The sequence below is a fragment of the Leptonotus elevatus genome, chromosome 3 (assembly GCF_054856555.1).
Source record: "Leptonotus elevatus isolate MCC_2025b chromosome 3, RoL_Lele_1.0, whole genome shotgun sequence".
Lineage (NCBI taxonomy): Eukaryota > Metazoa > Chordata > Actinopteri > Syngnathiformes > Syngnathidae > Leptonotus > Leptonotus elevatus.
Window position 1 is genome coordinate 23,308,705 of NC_141241.1, and position 18,440 is coordinate 23,327,144.

At 39.1% G+C, this 18,440-nt stretch overlaps 1 protein-coding gene across 1 annotated transcript in view; it reads right to left on the reverse strand.

Annotated features, from left to right (window-relative positions):
- LOC147177472 (E3 SUMO-protein ligase PIAS1-like) overlaps positions 1-18,440 on the reverse strand; it is a 62,871-nt gene that overhangs the window by 8,603 nt on the left and 35,828 nt on the right. Inside the window, exons 3-12 of the mRNA XM_086070774.1 lie at positions 12,773-12,857; positions 12,527-12,665; positions 11,544-11,678; positions 8,255-8,360; positions 6,532-6,605; positions 6,113-6,273; positions 5,670-5,806; positions 4,757-4,994; positions 3,996-4,135; positions 1,147-1,187 (exon numbers count right to left, since the gene is read on the reverse strand). Of these exons, the coding sequence (XP_085926900.1) occupies positions 1,147-1,187; positions 3,996-4,135; positions 4,757-4,994; positions 5,670-5,806; positions 6,113-6,273; positions 6,532-6,605; positions 8,255-8,360; positions 11,544-11,678; positions 12,527-12,665; positions 12,773-12,857 (1,256 nt within the window). The remainder of the gene's footprint in view (positions 1-1,146; positions 1,188-3,995; positions 4,136-4,756; positions 4,995-5,669; positions 5,807-6,112; positions 6,274-6,531; positions 6,606-8,254; positions 8,361-11,543; positions 11,679-12,526; positions 12,666-12,772; positions 12,858-18,440) is intronic.

Genomic DNA, 18,440 nt, shown 5'->3' on the forward strand with positions numbered 1-18,440 from the left:
GTTCTGTACGTCCTAAAAAGCCCTTGGGCTGTAATTATTATTCCAAAACAACCTGCCACTAAGTTTTAGGTGTTCATCACTTAACCAGTAGAGGGCACTCATGCACTGAAAGTTCTCATTGAAGACAGGAACAGGAAGTGATTGGAGCTCCACTCGTTTACCAACAGATTATTGTTGAAGCGCCATCTGGAAGTGACTTTTAAGACACTATTACATATGTAATGTAGATATAATGACGTATGTGTGAATTCAATGGTAGTTAGTGTTTGTTTACCTTAAGTGGTAATCGCTAGCGCGCTGATGCTAATCGCAATTGCTAACCGCTTAGAATAGGCTAATTTTGTTGGTGTTTAAAGGGAATGTATTGCCATATTTTAAGCCCTTCCACAGTTAACTATAGGCATATAATGATTTCATCTTACATTTGACACCATGGTGATGTCATTTTAAAATGAAATATTAAGTATTTTGCTGGCTATTTTTCCAACGCGTAAGTAAAACGCCCGGTTCAGTAAAACCCTGCCTCTCCCCGAGTGATTGGCGCTTCCCCCTTGTCCTAAGATGGCTGCTGCATGCCCCGCCTACAAAACTCTGGAGCGCTAATATTTACATTTGGAAGAGAGGGTTGTTTTTGGTTTCTTGGGAGTTAAGAAGATTCCATCTGACACGAGTGACATAACAACACACAGCAGGAGCTGCGTGGCTCAGGGAGTAGATCGGCTGTCTCCTAAGCTGAAGGTCGTGAGTTCGTTCCTCAACCCTTGAGGGACTTTTATTTATCTTTTTCCCCAATTCTTTATTTTACTGTCTTCCAAGTGTAAATATTGCTATTCTATTTGGTCCCACTCTAAATAGAGTCAAATGTACTCTACAGAATCGACTGTGTATAATTACATACAGTAGCTGATGTTTCAAAATGTTACTGTCTGCATTTTTTACAATAATAATGTCGGTATGTGCGCAAGGTTCACGAGCAGACTGTAATTAGTTTGTTTAGTTCCAGCACTCAGTGCGCATTTGGCCTAAGAGTGCATAGGAGTGAGCTTTCAAAGTTAAAATAATGGGTTTCGCAACATGACTTCGTGAGCGCAAACAATTACAAACAATCCCTAAAAGTAATGCCAACTGTTGTACTGTGACACATACCTGATGATTGTCACCTTGCAGGAAAGAGAAGAAGTTCAAATCTGAAAAGGAAGTAGGAGAGAGGTTGGCAAGACAAACATTTGGCAGATTAAAGCATCCATCCATCCAGAGATTGAGATGGCCACTCCAGAACTTTCACTTTATTCTGCTGTAGCGAATGACAGGTCGACTTGGCTTTGTGTTTTGGATCATTATCATGTTGGAAAAAACAAGTACCGGTACGTCCCATACGCAGCTTCCGGGGCTGATGTGGAGTGCAAGTTTTCCTTCAGTATTTTTTGATAACGTGCTGCATTCATCTTGCCATTGATTTTGAGCAAGTTTTCCATGCCTTTGTAGCTCACACATCCCCAAAACATCAGCGATCCACCTCCATGTTGCACAGTAGGAATGGTGCACTTTCATCATAGGCCTTGTTGACCTAACCCTAACCCCAATTGTTTATGGTTGAGGCCAAAAGGTTCAATTTTGTTGTCTATGTTTTTCTTTGCATCTCGAGCAATTTTCCTGGCTGTTGTGGAAAAAAATTGTGTTGGTCGACCCGATCGTGGCTTGGTTTCAGCAAAATCTCTCATTTTCCACTTCGTCATTAGAGTTTGAACACTGCTGATTGGCATTCTCATTTCCTTGTATACCTTATATGCCTTTCCTGTTTTATACAGTTCAATTACCTTTTCCCGCAGACCTTTTGACAATGATTTTGCTTTCCCCATGACTCAGAGTCCAGAGATGTCAGTGCAAAGGTCTGCCAGGACCCCAGAAACTCACTGAAGCTTTATAGACTCACTGATTAAGCATACAGATCACAGGTGTGGATGGTTCACTTTCGTAGCCATTCAAACCCATTTGTGTGCATGGGCATAATCTCAAGGGTATGTAAACTCTTGATCAGGGTTGTTTGTGTAGTTTCTTCTGTCATTATGTTGTAAAAAGAGTAATAAATGGCTTGACCCAAGCACTAACCATGAGTGAAAGAAAAGCCTTTGTGCTATCGTTCAAATTTGCTGAAAAATAGCCAAGAAATTCTTATTTCTGCCAGGGTATGTAACTTATGAGCACAATGGGAAGCCTATGTTTAGGGGAATAGGGTATTGTTAATATATGTGTAAATAGGTATGTGCTAGAAATGGATAATGGAGCTGTGTCCCACGTTGTCTCTCTTGGGCTTATTAGCCAGTGGTCACCCTACGATATTCTTATTCTACTACTTACCAATTTATTTTCTTGTTGTCCTTTCAAGTTGTATTATTATAATTTTTTTGCATCGTCAAGGATTCAAGGAAGGAACATAACATAAAAATAAATACAAAGTTTTGAAATGATTGAATAATCGCTTTAATAATTGTGATTTCAATCTCAATCTAAAATCATCGTAATTATGATTTTTTCCAGAACCGTCCAGCCCCCACCTTAATTACTTCACTGATTACTTGCTTCAAAAAGTAACTTAGTTGATTTGAAGTTAGATGGCCCTCTGTCAACAGCACAGTGTGTGCAACAAATGTTTTTAGCTAACACAAACTCAAAATAGTGATTTTACTTGAAAATGCGACTCTCTCTCTCCTTCATCTTGCTGTTTATGAAGACATTTGACTATGTTTAATACCGCAGTTTCTTTCTCTTCCGTATTCTATATGGTTATTTGTTCAGTGATTTTAGTGAGTGTTATAGTGTTAGGAATCAAGTGTCCTTCTGTATTGTATTATTCATTATTTAGTTTTACATTAAAATACGTGCATGAGGGAGGCACCCTTGCTGAGATGCGTGTGATGTTTATTTTATTTATCACTGTAAATTCTTCCTCACCGCTGCCTCTTGCTGGTGGCTAATAGCAACTGTCTGACGTAGTAACAGACGCTATCTTCTCAAATATTGATGTCACTTACATGTGATAAGTCGCTGTAATCTGACTACTTTTGTGGAAAGCAACGCGTTTGATTTGTCATTCAAAAATCCAATCCAATCCACTTTATTTCTATAGCACATTTTATAAACAAGCGTTTAATGCTGCCCATTGAGATCCGCACACTATCATACACATTAAATCTATAAAAATAAATATATATATATAAAAAAAATAATAAAAAAAACTGTCAATAAAATACTAAATACAATAAGGAAAATAAAAAATAAATACATAAAAAATAATTTAAAAACAAATTAAATGTTTTTTTTTTTTTATATATATATAATAATAATTTTATAAAAAACATGAAAATACCCCGAGGACCACACAACTCACGCTGAACTAAAAGCCAAGGAATAAAAACAATCCACTGTGAGAGCAGTTCGAATGTGGAGAGGCAGATTGTTCCAGTTTAGTGCCAACCACAGAGAGGACCCTATCCCCCTAGTTTTAAAGGGATACTCGACCCATTGAGCCATTTTCAACAGTGAAAAGTGAATATTTTGTCCAGATTTAATTTGATAACTTCATTATTTTTCATGTACAATTAATACCTTTAAAAACTTTTTTTCCCACTTGCTATGGGCTGAAGACGACATCACCGGTGCTGAGGAAGTCGGTAACGACCAATCATGGCTCACCTGTTTTCTGGGTTTGGTCAGTAAACTGAGTTATGATGAGCTGAGCCTGCTTATTACATTTAAAATCAGTCAACAATGACGCCAAGGCTGGTGGCAGAGGGACAGACATATTGTTTAAGGGAACCCAAGTCATTCACGGGGTTCATTGGGCCGAATGCCACCAACATGTGCATATTTGACAGTAATGTACTACTTAATAACGCGTCAATGGCATCATTGGTAAGCTCACACAATGATTTTGTTCTGTCAAAAAAAAAAAAGTTAAAAATCACGAGACGTGCACACTTTGTCGTAGTGATTACCTGGAAGGTCATTGTTGGTGTGGTAGTAGGGTCTATAGTCCTGGATGAGTGGCGGGACAGGCGGCATGTAGCCCGTGTCCACAGCTGGCATGCTGGGAGCACAACTCACAGGGGAGGCCTGATGGTGCAGGTTCAACACCCTGATGGCAGATGGGGACGGGGTCACACATTTATTTGATGTTTCATTTATCAGTGAAGTCAAAGTGTTCTTGCACTTCCACAGAGACAAAAATAGAAACCTGCGAACAATGTCATATGGTTGACATAATATGGAACATTCCGATTGCATTTTTGTGAGAATCCACATGGCGCAGTCAACATTAAAGAAATATCTTAAATCCTAGATGCACTAAAACAAGTTCATTTTATCCAGTTCTGATCCTCACTACACATGTACAATAAATCAAAAACTACTAAATGATAGTTTTCAATGTCTATTTCTTCCGGAAAAGTCCCTAGTAAGGGATTTGAAGTACAAATGTTACATGCTCAACCTTTTATGTGGCTGTTCAAGCAAAATGGTAAAAAAGCTATTTGTGCATTCAAGCGAAAACCTCTTGAATCATTTATTGTTGACATAAAAAAAAAGAAAAGAAAAAAAGAGAACAATGATGATGACATGTCAAATCGGTAAAATTACCGAATGAACTGAGCTCTCCAGAAAAAAATAAAAATATTATCGACATGCTTCACTTCCCAGGTGAACTTTTTCCACATTAGATGATTTCTAAACTACGAAAGCAGACAAAATCGCAACTGACCCTTTGCTGAGGACGGGCGGCGATGTCGGGGAAATGGATGGACAGGATCGTTTGGCGGGAGGAGGCAATGGAGGTAGAGGCGGCGGCGGCGGAGAGTCCTGCTCTTCGTCTTCTGAGGAGCTGTCTAACGTCAAGTCGATCACCGCCATTTTTTTGGTGCTACTGCCGTCACTGCTGCTGCTGTGGTTGGCCGACAAGGAGCTCTGTTGATCTGAACTCGCAGACGTCGGACACGGACCTGGAGAGCGGCAGTGACAGCAGGAGTGGCAAAATTAACTGATTAATCCACAATTAATCCATCATCAAATTAATCAGCAATTGCCACTGTTTATCTTAAAATTGTCAAAATCCTCTGATTTCAGGAAGCATTCTATGATTTCACCAAAGCAGACTGATTATCATTTAATCAAATTAAGATTTGCAAACGTCTGCTTTTTATGGAGGACTAGGGCCAGTAAAGAGAAAAAAAAGGTTGGCAGAATTCTGACTTTAAAGCGAGAATTCTGACTTTATTCTCAGAATTCTAACTTTCTGACTTCCCCCCCAAAATTTATAGCTCTACGTCACAAAATCTGAATTCTCACTTTAATGTCAGAAATCTGAGATTAAAGTGATAAAGTGAGAATTCTGATATTAAAGTCAGAATTCACACTTTAAAGTCAGAATTGTGAGATTAAAGTCAGAATTCTGAGATCCTCTTTCATAGCTTTGACTTTGGAGAATAATGACCAACATTTTACCCTATTTTCTGACATTTCAGGGACCAAACCTGTACCTACTACCGAGTGATAATCAATGTATTATTCTGCAATCTTATTCCTATATTTGTCTATTATAATATTCTCTTATTGAATAACTTCAATACTAGCTCATATCGGCTGCTTACTACATCCGGCCACCATTAATTTCTTACTGTTCAGGCTGCTGTTTAAAGTAGCACAGGAGACTTCTTGCAATTCCTTTTTTGTCCTCATGGGGGCCCAGTTCCCATCTTCCTTGAACTGGATCTCATCACAATCCATGCAACTGTTCAGGATCTCCACAAAAAGCCTGAGTGATTTAACAGTGAGAAGCACATCAGCCAACAGAAGAATAACAGCTACGCTTGTTAACAAGAGTATGGAAACCTAGAAACAAACATTTCACATTACAGCTAATCTCTAACACGGAGGATTTGACAAAAAACTACTTGAAAGTATTGCTGTAATAATGTACAGTATATTCTAAGATTCAGAGATTGAAGACTTTCCAGGATAATTAAGACGCTCCACTAAAATGTATGCAAATGAAATAGACCATTAATAAATGTTGCATTACTCTACTACTGGGTAAGAAGATAGAAGTAGCGCGATTTACCCGTCAATGATGAGGAGTTCATACGGGGCCTTCTTGTCACACACAGGGCAAACCCAGGTGGGCTTCTTTTCATTCATTTGAATATACAGTGTGGCGTCAAAGCACTGCAGGTGGGAGCACGTGAGCGCCCGGCATGGAATCATCAGCCGCATCTTTCCGAGCTGCACAGGATGCATGAATATGTCTTAAGGCCATAAAGAGGTCACTCCCCTCAGCAGGGACGCAAGGCACTCTATATGGGTGCCATAAATGACAAAAACATGCCAAGCATGTGGAAAAGGTGCACAGCAGGGGTTGAGAAGAGAGACTGACAGGCGAAAGGTAATGGAATGAACGTATACAGCGCTTTCATTTTGGTAATAAGTCTAAATGCTCCAGAATATCTGTTGGTTGCCTTGAAATGAAAGACGCATGCTTACCGGGCAGAGCAAAGACACACGAAGGCTCGTTGTGGCTATTTCACTGTCGGGGTCTGCTGTTAGCTTCTCTTTGACTGCAGGCAAACGGGAAACATGATAAATACCAACAACAATTTGGCAAAGGCAATCATATGCTTCAATGCAATAAAAAATTAAGAGTAGTCAGATTGTTGTCAATTTAATTGCGTGCATTTTTCAGACTACAGTCATTTTGCACCCTCCTCTTATCTTACCTGCCATACTGTGCTGTAAAAATACATACATATATCCTTACCTTATAATAAGGACATTTACTTGAAAGTGATAAAAAATACAGTAAAAATACATTTGTCTTTGTGGTCCAAAAATATTATTTAACTCATTCACTGCCATTGACGGTTATAGACGTCAAATATTCATTTTAACTATCTCTATTTAACTTTTTTTTCCTTCCATTTTTGTCAACAAGAGTATGAAAACCTAGAATTTTTTATTGTACATTTAGAACAGATAAATAAAATGTGTGATTAATCGTGATTAAACTCGTGAAGTCATGCAATTAATTACGATTAAAAAATTTAATTGCCTGACGCTCCTAATTTTTAATAATCTTTTCTTTAATCGCGTCAGGCGAGTAACATTTTTATTTGTAATTAATCGCATGACTTCAATAGTTAACTCACGATTAATCATACATTTTATATCTGTTCTAAACGTACAATAAAAAAATTCTAGGTTTTTATACTTTTGTTAACAAAAGTGGAAAAAATGTTAAACTAATAAAAATTGTTCAAATAAAATTTTGACGTCAATAGCCGTCAATGGCAGTGAATGAGTTTAGAAACAAGCTAAAAATAAAAAAAAGCGGGCCTGCATAAAAAAGATGGTACCCATAATTTCATATTTTTTTACACAACTCTTTGAGGGTGTCAGCGCAAACAGGTATCTATCACCAGGTATCTTGGCCTCCTCATGAGTAAACTGTTCCAGCTGTCTCAGGTTCAGATGCTTTTGCAAATATTAAATAAGATTTAAAATAAGATGGGTATCCTGATGTTTCTTACCCATCTTTGGGTATTTTTAGCTGTGTGTTTGGGTCTTTATCCTAAAGTCAATTAAAATTTCAATTATTACACTCCACAATTACAAAATCAGCATAACTGTAAAAAAAGAAAAAGAAAAAGAAAAGATTATTCATCCAAAATTTGAGTTGTTTAAATGTATACATTTGCACCTTTTTTTAAATGTTAAAATAACCAATTTAATATATTTAGTTTCATCCAAAAGGAACTTGCATATAGTGTTTCAAAGAATTTTGTTTGTCTTAATATTTTTTACGCTTAAACATTTTCTTGTTTTGTACCAAAAAATAATTGTGATTTTAATTATTACCAAAATAATCGTGATTAATATTTTCTTCATAATCAAACAGCCTTTATCTGACACTTCAGAATGTCTTGATGTTACATTATGCGCTGCACAGATTCAATACATCTTATGCAACGCATCCCCAAAATTGAACCTTCTCCATGTTTCACAGTAGCTATGGACAAAGCTGTGAGTCTATAGGACTTTTTAAAAATATTTTTTTATTGTTGTTAATGTGAAAACTCAAAGCTAAAACTTAAAATACTGACAACAGAAACCTGTCACTGAACTAGCAGAGAACAGAAATCTTCTGGGTAGCTACAAATTGGTACACCGTAAATGGACCTTAACACAAAGAGGTTGAGAGAATCCTTACTGAGTGCTCTGGAGTGGTCAGGATTCCGTATGCCTTTCGCCCGAAGCCTCTGTAAAAGCACTGTGGATGACTGCTGCTTCACTAAGTACACTGCCATAGAGTAATTCTGTGGAGGTGAGAAAACCAACAAACCGATAAATGAATGAGTAGCAAATGGACACCTGCTTGTACTTTTAAGCCTTGTGAAAAGGATGATACTGCCATCTATTGTTTTTAGATGGAATTACAAACACGTTTGTGTGTACAAAATTGATTGCTCATCCAAACAGATGTCGAAGCTGATCTACAAACCGGGAACCCAGAATTGCATCTGTCTAACGTGCTAAATTGCTGCACGGGTAATTTTAGGCATTCTAAGGAGTGCCGGTGTACTGTATGCAAATAGATGAATGTAACACATGCAATGTTATGTATCAAACTTAAGAGGAATTGCAACAGCTGATTTTGTGTCTTTAAATAGCATATCTGAAAGGCAGGTGCGAATGGCACCACTGTGTGTGACCATGGTGAGTAGGCGCAGGCAAAATAAGAGAGGCGATGGGAAGAAAAGCTCTTTTATACTCACATTAACAAATTTGAACATCCATTTAAACAAATTAATGTGCAACCTCATCATCTGTTCAGCACTGCGATTTTGTAGCTTCAGAATGACCAACAGCACAGGTGTCAAACTCAAGCCTGGTGGTCAGATCTGGCTCACCACATCATTTTATGTAACCGGCCACGTACGCAGGTACGTTTACTTAAAAGGAATCCCGACTGTCATGACAAGTTTGCTCTATTTTATTTAGTTGGTTGTTACAAACATAACTATGAGATTAATTTTACATTTTGTAGAAACTTTACTTGGACGTACGGCGCCATTGTTATTTACGTTGCAATGTATTCCGTGCGTAGTGACGTAGAATGTCGGCTGACTCTTTGCCGAGATAAAGGAAATGTCTAAGAAAGCAAGTTAAGCCTCGTAGCGTTCCTAAAGAAACAACATGCGATCGAGAGAGTCACCCTCCCGCATGCTGTGCTCTCGTCATTCACCAGACGCATTCAAGAGTTTTGATCGTCCCTTTAGGAACGCTACGGACGCTTACCTTGCTTTCTTTATAGGCGTTTCACATTCGGCCAAATAGTTTCTACAAAATCTCATAGTTATGTTCGTAACAACCAAATAAATAATATAGAGCAAACTTGTCATGACAGTCGGGTTCCTTTTAAGGCTTCTTGCTTAAATATATACCAAAATTTCTAAACGTTTCACTTCACACAATGTTCCAAACCATTCAATTATTTTATAAAGCACATAAAAACCGAGATTTGACAAAAAGTGTGAGTGTGCTACAAAAAAAAAACAGTACTTTTTTTTTTAATTGATTAAAGCAGTCAAGATTTGGTAGATGACCATAAATAACTATTATCAGTGGGGGAAAAAATCAGCTGTCTGACCACACCTTGTGGCTCTAATTTGATTTACAAGAATCAACACCTCCTGATTAAAAAAAAAGAAAAAAAAGACAACCAATCAGAGACAGAAGCCGTACTTTACAAGGTGTCAATCATTTGTTCAGCATTGGCAGCCGTGGCAGGCACACATCATGGGCACAGCGTCGCTCTGAACTGTTACCTTGCTACCACAGAAAAGCATCTTATTCGGAAACAAGTTGTTACTTTGACACTAAATGTTATTTATCCAGTTAAAGATTGTTTTTTGGGGGGGAGACAATGTGAGGCAGGATGGACACCTAGGATGAGAAAAATGGCTTTTATGCAGCAGCTGCTCTCCCCCAAAATTCTGGAGCAATAAATATCTTCTATGTAATTCAGTAATACAAGGCTCAACATATTTTTTTCCCCTTTGCGGAGCAGTTTTGCGAATCAATTACTTCATTTGAGGAGCAACATTCGACTTTTTTTTTTTGCAGGATAAGGCCAAATATCTAAAGCCAGGGTTTTATTAAACAATAGAAATTTGAGTTTTTTCATCATTTTTTACTTCTCAAACTCACATTGTGTATAGCAGCAAATTGTATTTTCTTGTCTAGATGATATAAATAGATTTTAAAAAACAAAACAATTTTAAGAACATTTATTGTGCAGACCTCAAAAGTCAAAATCAAAACTCAGGACTTTCCAAACAAACAACACTTTTGATCTAAATAGGCCACTCCTGACTGACGAAGCATAGAGTAATTCATTTAGTTTCGCGAGTAGATTTTTTTTCTCCACAGCCCACACATTTATTAATGTGCCTGCTATTTTGCGCTTCAAAGTTGGATACGCTTTGCTTCAACAAAGTGTTAAGTGTACTCGATCACCCATGCACTTAATTCCGGTGTTACACGCACTAGCTGTGTCACTCACGGGTTAGCTTAACAATTAGCATGGTTTGGAGGCGACAATTACTGTCAGGTTCAGACCGGGTCGGCTTCGAGCAGAGAAGAGGAGCGGCATCCGACGCAAAAAGAAAGTGCGAACATCACCAGTCAATCTGGTGGCCGGTGGTTGTGTTATGTCTTTTGGCCGCTGAATGCTATCTTGGTTGACATTTCAACACCAGATACACCAACATCCTTGCTCCCCTTTCTCCACAAACTAAAAAGTTTTGGTGCTCACAGACCGCAATGATATTGTCCTACCACGCTGAGTGTGTCTGTCTGTGCTTGTGCTACTGCGTGCGCATACTAAGAGGAGCAAGTCCACAACGTGCTTATCTGCATGAGTAGCCAGCCAAATTGTTGCTAGCTAGCGCGGCGTAAGTAGCTACTCAAGTCTCAACCTCCAACCCCGCCAGAGTTTGGCTTTAGACACAGGTGCTTCTCGAAATGATCTCGTTTACCTGCTGGTTGAGTACAAGCACCTGTGGCTAAAGTCAAACTGTGGTAGGGTTTTTACTTTGTGGACCTAGATTTCCCATCTCTGCTCTCATTTTTTTGCTATTCAACATGTTTTGATAAAGCAGAAAATGTCAATTTTACATCGCAAACTATGATGCGAAACCGCTTATTTCAAGCGTGATATGTTTGTTTGTCTTCCACTAACACTTCCTACTTCAACTTCAAATGTATTTGTCTCTCCCAAATGTTCCATGATGATAATCATTATAGCTAGCTAAATCACAAAACCCTCTTTTAAATGCAGCAGTCTCTACCACTTTTTATTTTAATTTTAAATATCACAATGTTAGTAAATGTCGTGCAATATGGCGACCAACGGTGCACACAAGTCTGCATGAGTGAATACACATTTTTGAGCCCGCTAGTTGGAATCTTAGTAAATCGGGCCCTTTGTCTCTTACCCTTCCAATCTCAGCAGTCCAGGACACCACAATGGTATTAGGGACTGTAGTGGACAATCTGACCAGTGAGGTAATGTTGATGGGTCGGCTGGGCCGCTTCGGCTCAACACCGTTTTTGGTTGGAGGAAGATAACCCTGTGATATAGAATTTAAAAAAACATGTTAATAATTACAAGTACTGTATTAAAGTACAAAGTAAAATAGGGATAGACCAATTATCGGCCTCGGTGATTATCGGTGCCGATATTGAAAATTTTGATGAATATTGGCATCGGCCATTTTTTTTTACAAATCTTAAGGCCGATAAAGCTGAGCGGCGAATGTCTGTGAACTTAGTGAATTTTGTGTTGTTTTCGGGGTTCGTAAACTGTTCAAAAGGTTGCAAAGATGTTCACAGGCAGATTTTACTTGACACAAACAGGTTTTTTTGTCACAAAGACATTTTGTACATGTTTTGACAATTTTTCACTGTTTGTGAACATCTTTTGAACCCTTTGACGGACTCTGAGAAGACAAAATTTGCTATGTTCGCAAGCACAGAAAGATACGAGCTTGAGAGATAAATTTAAACGTGGATTTATTTCATGGAAAGTTTTATATATATTATTTATTTAAATTTGCTGCTTTTTGCTATTGTTAAAATTAAAACGAAAATAAGTGAAATTTCAACATTTCAGATGGGGTTTTTCTTAAACTATTTGCTATAGTAAAGTATTTACTTTTTATTAAAATTTAAAAACAAAGCTGTCTATTTGCTGTATGCTTAAATTAAAATAAAAACATCAAACATGTTGAAAATTTGAAGTTTTTTTAACAAATGATGCCAATATTTTTTATTTTACAGCAAAAGAATATCGGTTATCGGCCTCCTTGCCTACTAATAATCGGTATTGGCCCTGAAAAAAACCCCAACATATCGGTGTATCACTTAGGTAAAAGACGGATGGTATTTGGCCACTTCTGTACTCATCAGTGTTTCTCACCGGCAGGTTACATGGCTTGCCGTTTACTTTCACACACAAACTGGGTGGAAAATGATCTTCCTGAGGACAGCTTGTCTCTGACAGGCAAAACCGCAATTGGACTTGAACTGAGAAATCACATTTGGTCCCCGAGATATCCCTAAAAGCACAACAACAAAAAACTATTATAATCCATGCAGATTGATAAATAATTTTTTAATATTTCACAGTCTGGTTTGGACAAAATGGCATTTCGTTTCATCTTACATTGAACTGCTGATCTGCTGGACTTGCTGTGGCGTTAATGCAAAGGCAAAACATGTCTCCTGGAATCTCTGGTTGTTGTCCGAAGCTGTAGAAAATACAAGAAAACAAAAAGGAAATTATATACTGTTCAACTCCCAATAATTCACACAACAATCTAATTTTTATAAATAAACAATGCTTGTCAACAGCAGAAATAAGTCAAATGTTATTCAATTTAAAAATACTTTTTTTACTCATATATCAGTGAAACAATCATATTAAACATGCAGCAAGCAATTTTAAAGTGAGCATTCACTTTAACTAATTTGCTCCCAAAAACTTATAAATATGTTAGTGTCCCAAAGATGTATTTATAAGTTTTTTATGTTTGTATGTTTTTTATGCTAGAGGATACAGAAGGCTTTGATGCAGCCTCTCAACTGCAAAGAACGGTTGAAGAAATGGTTGTTGTAGCGATTATTTAGGTTGCCGCAATGGCGAACGAGAAATTTAGATGGTATTAAGGGGAGTTGTAATTTCCTCAGCAACCTCTGAGGGCACCACGTTGACTTTGCTTGTTTGTAGGAGCAAAATAAACGATGAAAATCCTATTATCAAGTATTCATAATCTGAAGTTGCTACTATAGTTAATTATGGAGTTCTTTGCTTTAGTAAGAGAATTACTAATCCACTCAGAAAACACAAATGATTCGGCGGAAATTGAATTTCCAGACAACAGATTTTTTTAGTAAACACACTTATCAGTCACAGTCACAGCCTAACCTATTCATGACATGGAAAAAATTCAAATAAAAGATAAAAAGCAAACATGCTACCTTGCGAATTAAGATAAAAAGGTAATGTAAAAGGTGGATGGGGGAAAGAAATGGAAGCGTCAATCCTTTTATATTTGGATCAAAGCGTTGCGCCAGTGGTATGGTCAGATTGCAATGAAGGCGCACTTGCGGACTGGTTCAGGTACACGGGAAAGAGAGGGACTGGGCGAGCGTCCTTAGTTGTAGAAAACTCAGTTGGAGGTGAGGGCGGTCGGCGCACGCGCAGCTGGAATGCTGCACCGGAGCCTCTGGCTGATCTTGAAGGGCGCACGGCTGAGAGGGCGCAGCAGGTCCTCGGATGGCACAAGTTGGTGGTGGAGTGCTTGCGCGGCTGAGAGGCCGCAACAAAGTCTGAGGCGGGTGAAGTCCAATTCAGTTGGTTTGAGTGCTGCGGGGCGTCGCTGGTGCACAGCTGGAGTGGAAGTCCTTCTGTCGCTGGCGCACAGCGGCTCGGTGCGTAACAGCTGTCGTGGAGCCGGTTCGCTAACGGTAGGTGGATCGGCTCTCAGCAGAAACCAGGCAGTCCTTGCGTGACACGCGCTTTGGGGCGTACGGTGTGTTTGCAAGTCCGGGGCTCGAAGAAAGAAGCCATGTGGTCGCTCTCAGCTTGTTCGGCGACCACGTCTCTCGTGATGGTCAGGAGAAGTTCATGGGGCAAGAGAGAGGGGCAAGAGGTTCCTTGTGCGCTGGCTTTTAAGCTTGCGGGGCAGGTGGTCAAGAGTCCCGCCACTTCCGTGCGCCAGAAGCAGGCTTGTTCGACTAAGGCCAAGCTTTTGGGATAGCATTTGAGAATTTTAATCAGAATTGACAAGCCAGATGCTTCCTTAATCATTCTGAGCGCATTTCAAACACTAGCGCGATCATTAAGTTATTGAATCCGCTAAGCTTCCTAATTAGCTAAACTTAGATGTTAGTTAAATACATCATTCATTTGAGGTCGCCATACAACTTGTGTACAAGGATAAACAGAAGTCACTTTATGTCTGTCAAGTACACAGATTCCGTTTATGTCCCGAATTATGTAGACTTTAGATTAATTACGAGCGGCAGTACTCTTGAGAATAATACCGATAGTAACCGCTGGAGAGCACTGTGGTACCGTATAACTTCCGAGGGGTGTTGTTTCCAAAAAACACATAGCTGATTCCATAAAAGTGGTCTGGGAACTGATAAGCAGTCCTATCACTAGTCTTCTTGCTGAAGAAGCTTTTAGATCTCGGTAGGCGCTGAGGTATGTGTTTCCTGTGGGTTGTAAAAATTTAATTCAGTCCCTTGCTGGAAGAGTTTTTCCTTCTTGAAATGTCTCTGGTTGGTTTGAGGAAACACATGGTTAATCCATCAAGGCACGCACACACATTCCCCAGGGGGAAATGTTTTAAAAGGCAAAAAATAAAAAATAATTTAGGGTGACGGGCAATACTCGTTACGTAGTTATTACACAAATGGCCAGCAAGTGGCAGCAGAGCAAAGAGGACCGTGTTGAAAAAAAATCGCTTTTACCCACATTTCTAAATAGATTTGTCAATAATGATGAAACTTAGCTATATTCTAATGCTAATTGCTGCAAAACGGAAACAGATACAAATATACATTTTTTCCTGATGAAAGAAGAGACTGTAATCTTTCTTTTGGTAGGTTCTATGTTTTTATAGCATTAGAACACAATATTCTTTGGGCCTTGCATAATCATTCAAAATCTAGTAAAACAGCCGGCCAGGTGTGAAGGGGGTTGCTTCAGTGAAAATGGCTGGGAGTGAATGATTTAATGACAAGACTGAGTAATGATTCTGACTGTGGTCTTTCCTCCTTGTGGGTTATAAATGTAACATGGAAGAGAAATCCAAGAAATGCTAATCAAGAATTGTGCTTGATAAGCTCTGAATGAACTGGTGAAAGTGGTGAAGAGACGGCCTAAAACACATGCACGTGATTCACAGTCGTACATCCACTTAATTACAGCATCAGTCGTGGTCATCAGATATTCTAAGTATTTCATTTCCTTGGTAATTACCACTCACACTATAAAGGACCTTTATGGTACATTAGACATTCATTTTAATGTGTCTTCATGTGTTTTGGAGCCTGTCTGCGCCACAGCACAAAATTACATGTGATGTGCTTTCAGACTTTTCCCTCTTCGGGCAACTGAAGCTAAAAATAGATCTCCATCACTCCAGCTCAGCCACATTCTCTCTCCCTCTCTCTTTCTCTCTCATTCTCTCTCTCTCTCATTCTCTTTATCACTCACTCACTCTCACTCAGTCCTTGCTTGCTTTTTCTCACTCTCGCCCCCGCCCTCCCCCTCCATCGTTATAGAAGTCACTCTCACCACAAAAGTGGATTTGTTCTCCTGTTTCAGAGTGTGGCAAAAAGAGATATGAAAAAGGCAACCACCCCTATCCGCTTTCAAACTACAACCATGCAACTGCCACTTTTTTAGGATGAACATTTGTTACATAAACAGTATGAAAATCAAGAAGGGAAGAAAATAGAAATCTGGATGTAGATCAAAGCCGAAATACTCCCATACGTTCACATCACACTATTTTTTTGCACGCCCATAATACTTCTTAGCCTTATCTGATACATTCAAAAAGCTAACGAAGGCGGTACAGTTCACATGATTGTGCTTTGATGAGACTATCAAAAGAAAAGGCGTGTGACACACATCATAATTCTTATCATTTTAAGATTATTTTATGATCAAACGCTCAAGATTATCTTTCTGCAAATGTTCCATCTGCAAATATGTCATCTGCAAAGATAAACAAAAAACATGCATGAATTGCAGTGAGACAAGAACACCAGATGATTCTGCATCACAGAGTATTTAATCCATATATGTACCGGTATGTATTTTTGCTGTAAGAATCATAAGAGAATAAAGTTGCTGTAACTTAATTTGACCATTTTCTTACTTGTTGGTGGTTATGACAATGAAACTGAAAGTAATGCTTAAAAACAAACAGTGTGTTATTAAAGTTCCATCCATCCATCCATCCATTTTCTGTACCGCTTGTCCTCACAAGGGTCGCGGGGGTTGCTGGAGCCTATCCCAGCTGGCTTCGGGCAGTAGGCGGGGTACACCCTGAACTGGTTGCCAGTTATTAAAGTTGCTGGATCAATCCTAAATACACATGAAACAGTTTCAATCCCCCAGGTAGGTACTACTCCACTGTCCCCGTCTACAATCGTTTTCCTTAATGTACCATATTCAGGGTTTTTCCTGTGTACAAAATTCAAAGGTGGCCACCTCAACCTAATTTGCTTGCCACCTCCAGCCTAAGCCACTGATATTGCTTAACACAGCAGTTCACTGGAAAGACCTGAAGCAACAACCGATAGAAGAAAAACAGCTTTCTTTTTTTTTTTTTATTATTACCTTAATGTACCGAAGAAGAAACAGGTCAAGGAGCAACCAAGGACTCAAGGACGCATCTGTCGAGGAAGGACGCTGTACATGCGCGTGACTTCTATTTTGTTGACATTGGGATTTTTAACTACATTGTTGCAATATGCCTGGCGGAAAAAGAGCTGACGAAATTGAGGAGATAAAATCTTCTCTTGCAAAACGAAACAAAAATGGTCACCGAAATACTTGAAATGAAAAAGAGCATCTGCAAGAAATTCAGCAATTGAAGAAAGAGACACAAGAAAAAGATTGACGCATTGTCAGCCTGAAACAAAAAGTGGATGATTTGGAACAGAAAAGTGCAGTTGATTCTGACTAAGTTTCAGCGAACGAGACTGTGGCAAGTGACAACTCGACTCAGAGATTTGGGATTAATTGTGGATCCAGCGCACATTCAGATGTGCTTTTCGCTTCCAACTGGGGGGACACGACCACCGGCAGTACTGATGCGGTTTGTTGACGGGAAGAAAAAGATTGCTCTTCTGAGAGACTCCTACAAGCTTAAAGGCAAACATGTCTACGTCAATGAAAATCTCACTAAACGAAATGCTGACATTGCCAGAAGGGCGCGACAATTGAAAAATAATGGATTTATCGAGAACACATGGACAAAAGACTGTCGGATCTTCATTCAAACTAAAGAAGACTCATCTTCTCAGAAGAAAATACGGTTCGTGAAAAGAGTGGAAGAATTGGCGGAGTTTGAGATACAATAACTGCAATCAGTAACTCACATCATTAAATTGTGGATTATGTCTTACCCAAATGTAACATATTACTAATTAACCCCAAACCGGAGCTATTATAATTTTAATAATGTGAATATAGCATATGATTACTTGCTGACACTGCCATGGTTAACTTTTGTTTATACACCTGCAATGATAACATGTATTGCTGTTCCTGAAAGAATGTAAACATTGTCTGGCTCTATTTCTGTTTGGACATTTGTTGTAACATGCAAGGCTGTCGTGATAAGGTTGTATGGTGGCTGCAATGTATCTGCTGTAAATATTTACAATGGGTTGGTAAACATGGTTCTGGGATGGAGTCGGCGGGGCCTACTCAGCTGGTGGGTGGCCTTGGTGGGCGCTAAGAAGTGTCAAGATCTGAGCATCATCTGGATGCTGGCAACAGTGGTGGCTGAGCTGACCAGAATGGAGTGAACATTGCTGTGGACGCAATGGGCAGAATGCAAACCGATCTTTTCTTCTGGAAGCCACAACATGTGTAAAAGCTGATTCAAGGTCAGCGAAGACGCTACTGGAGAACGAGCGTGTGCTCGCCTTGGCTGCTTGCCTGGTTGGGTGGGCCTGATTTACCAATTCCAAATGTTTGGTACAAGCTGCAACTTACACACAGACTTTACTCAAGATGAACTGAGCGAGGAGTGTGCAGACTTAAATCTGGGATTAATAATGATATGAATCAATGACCTTCA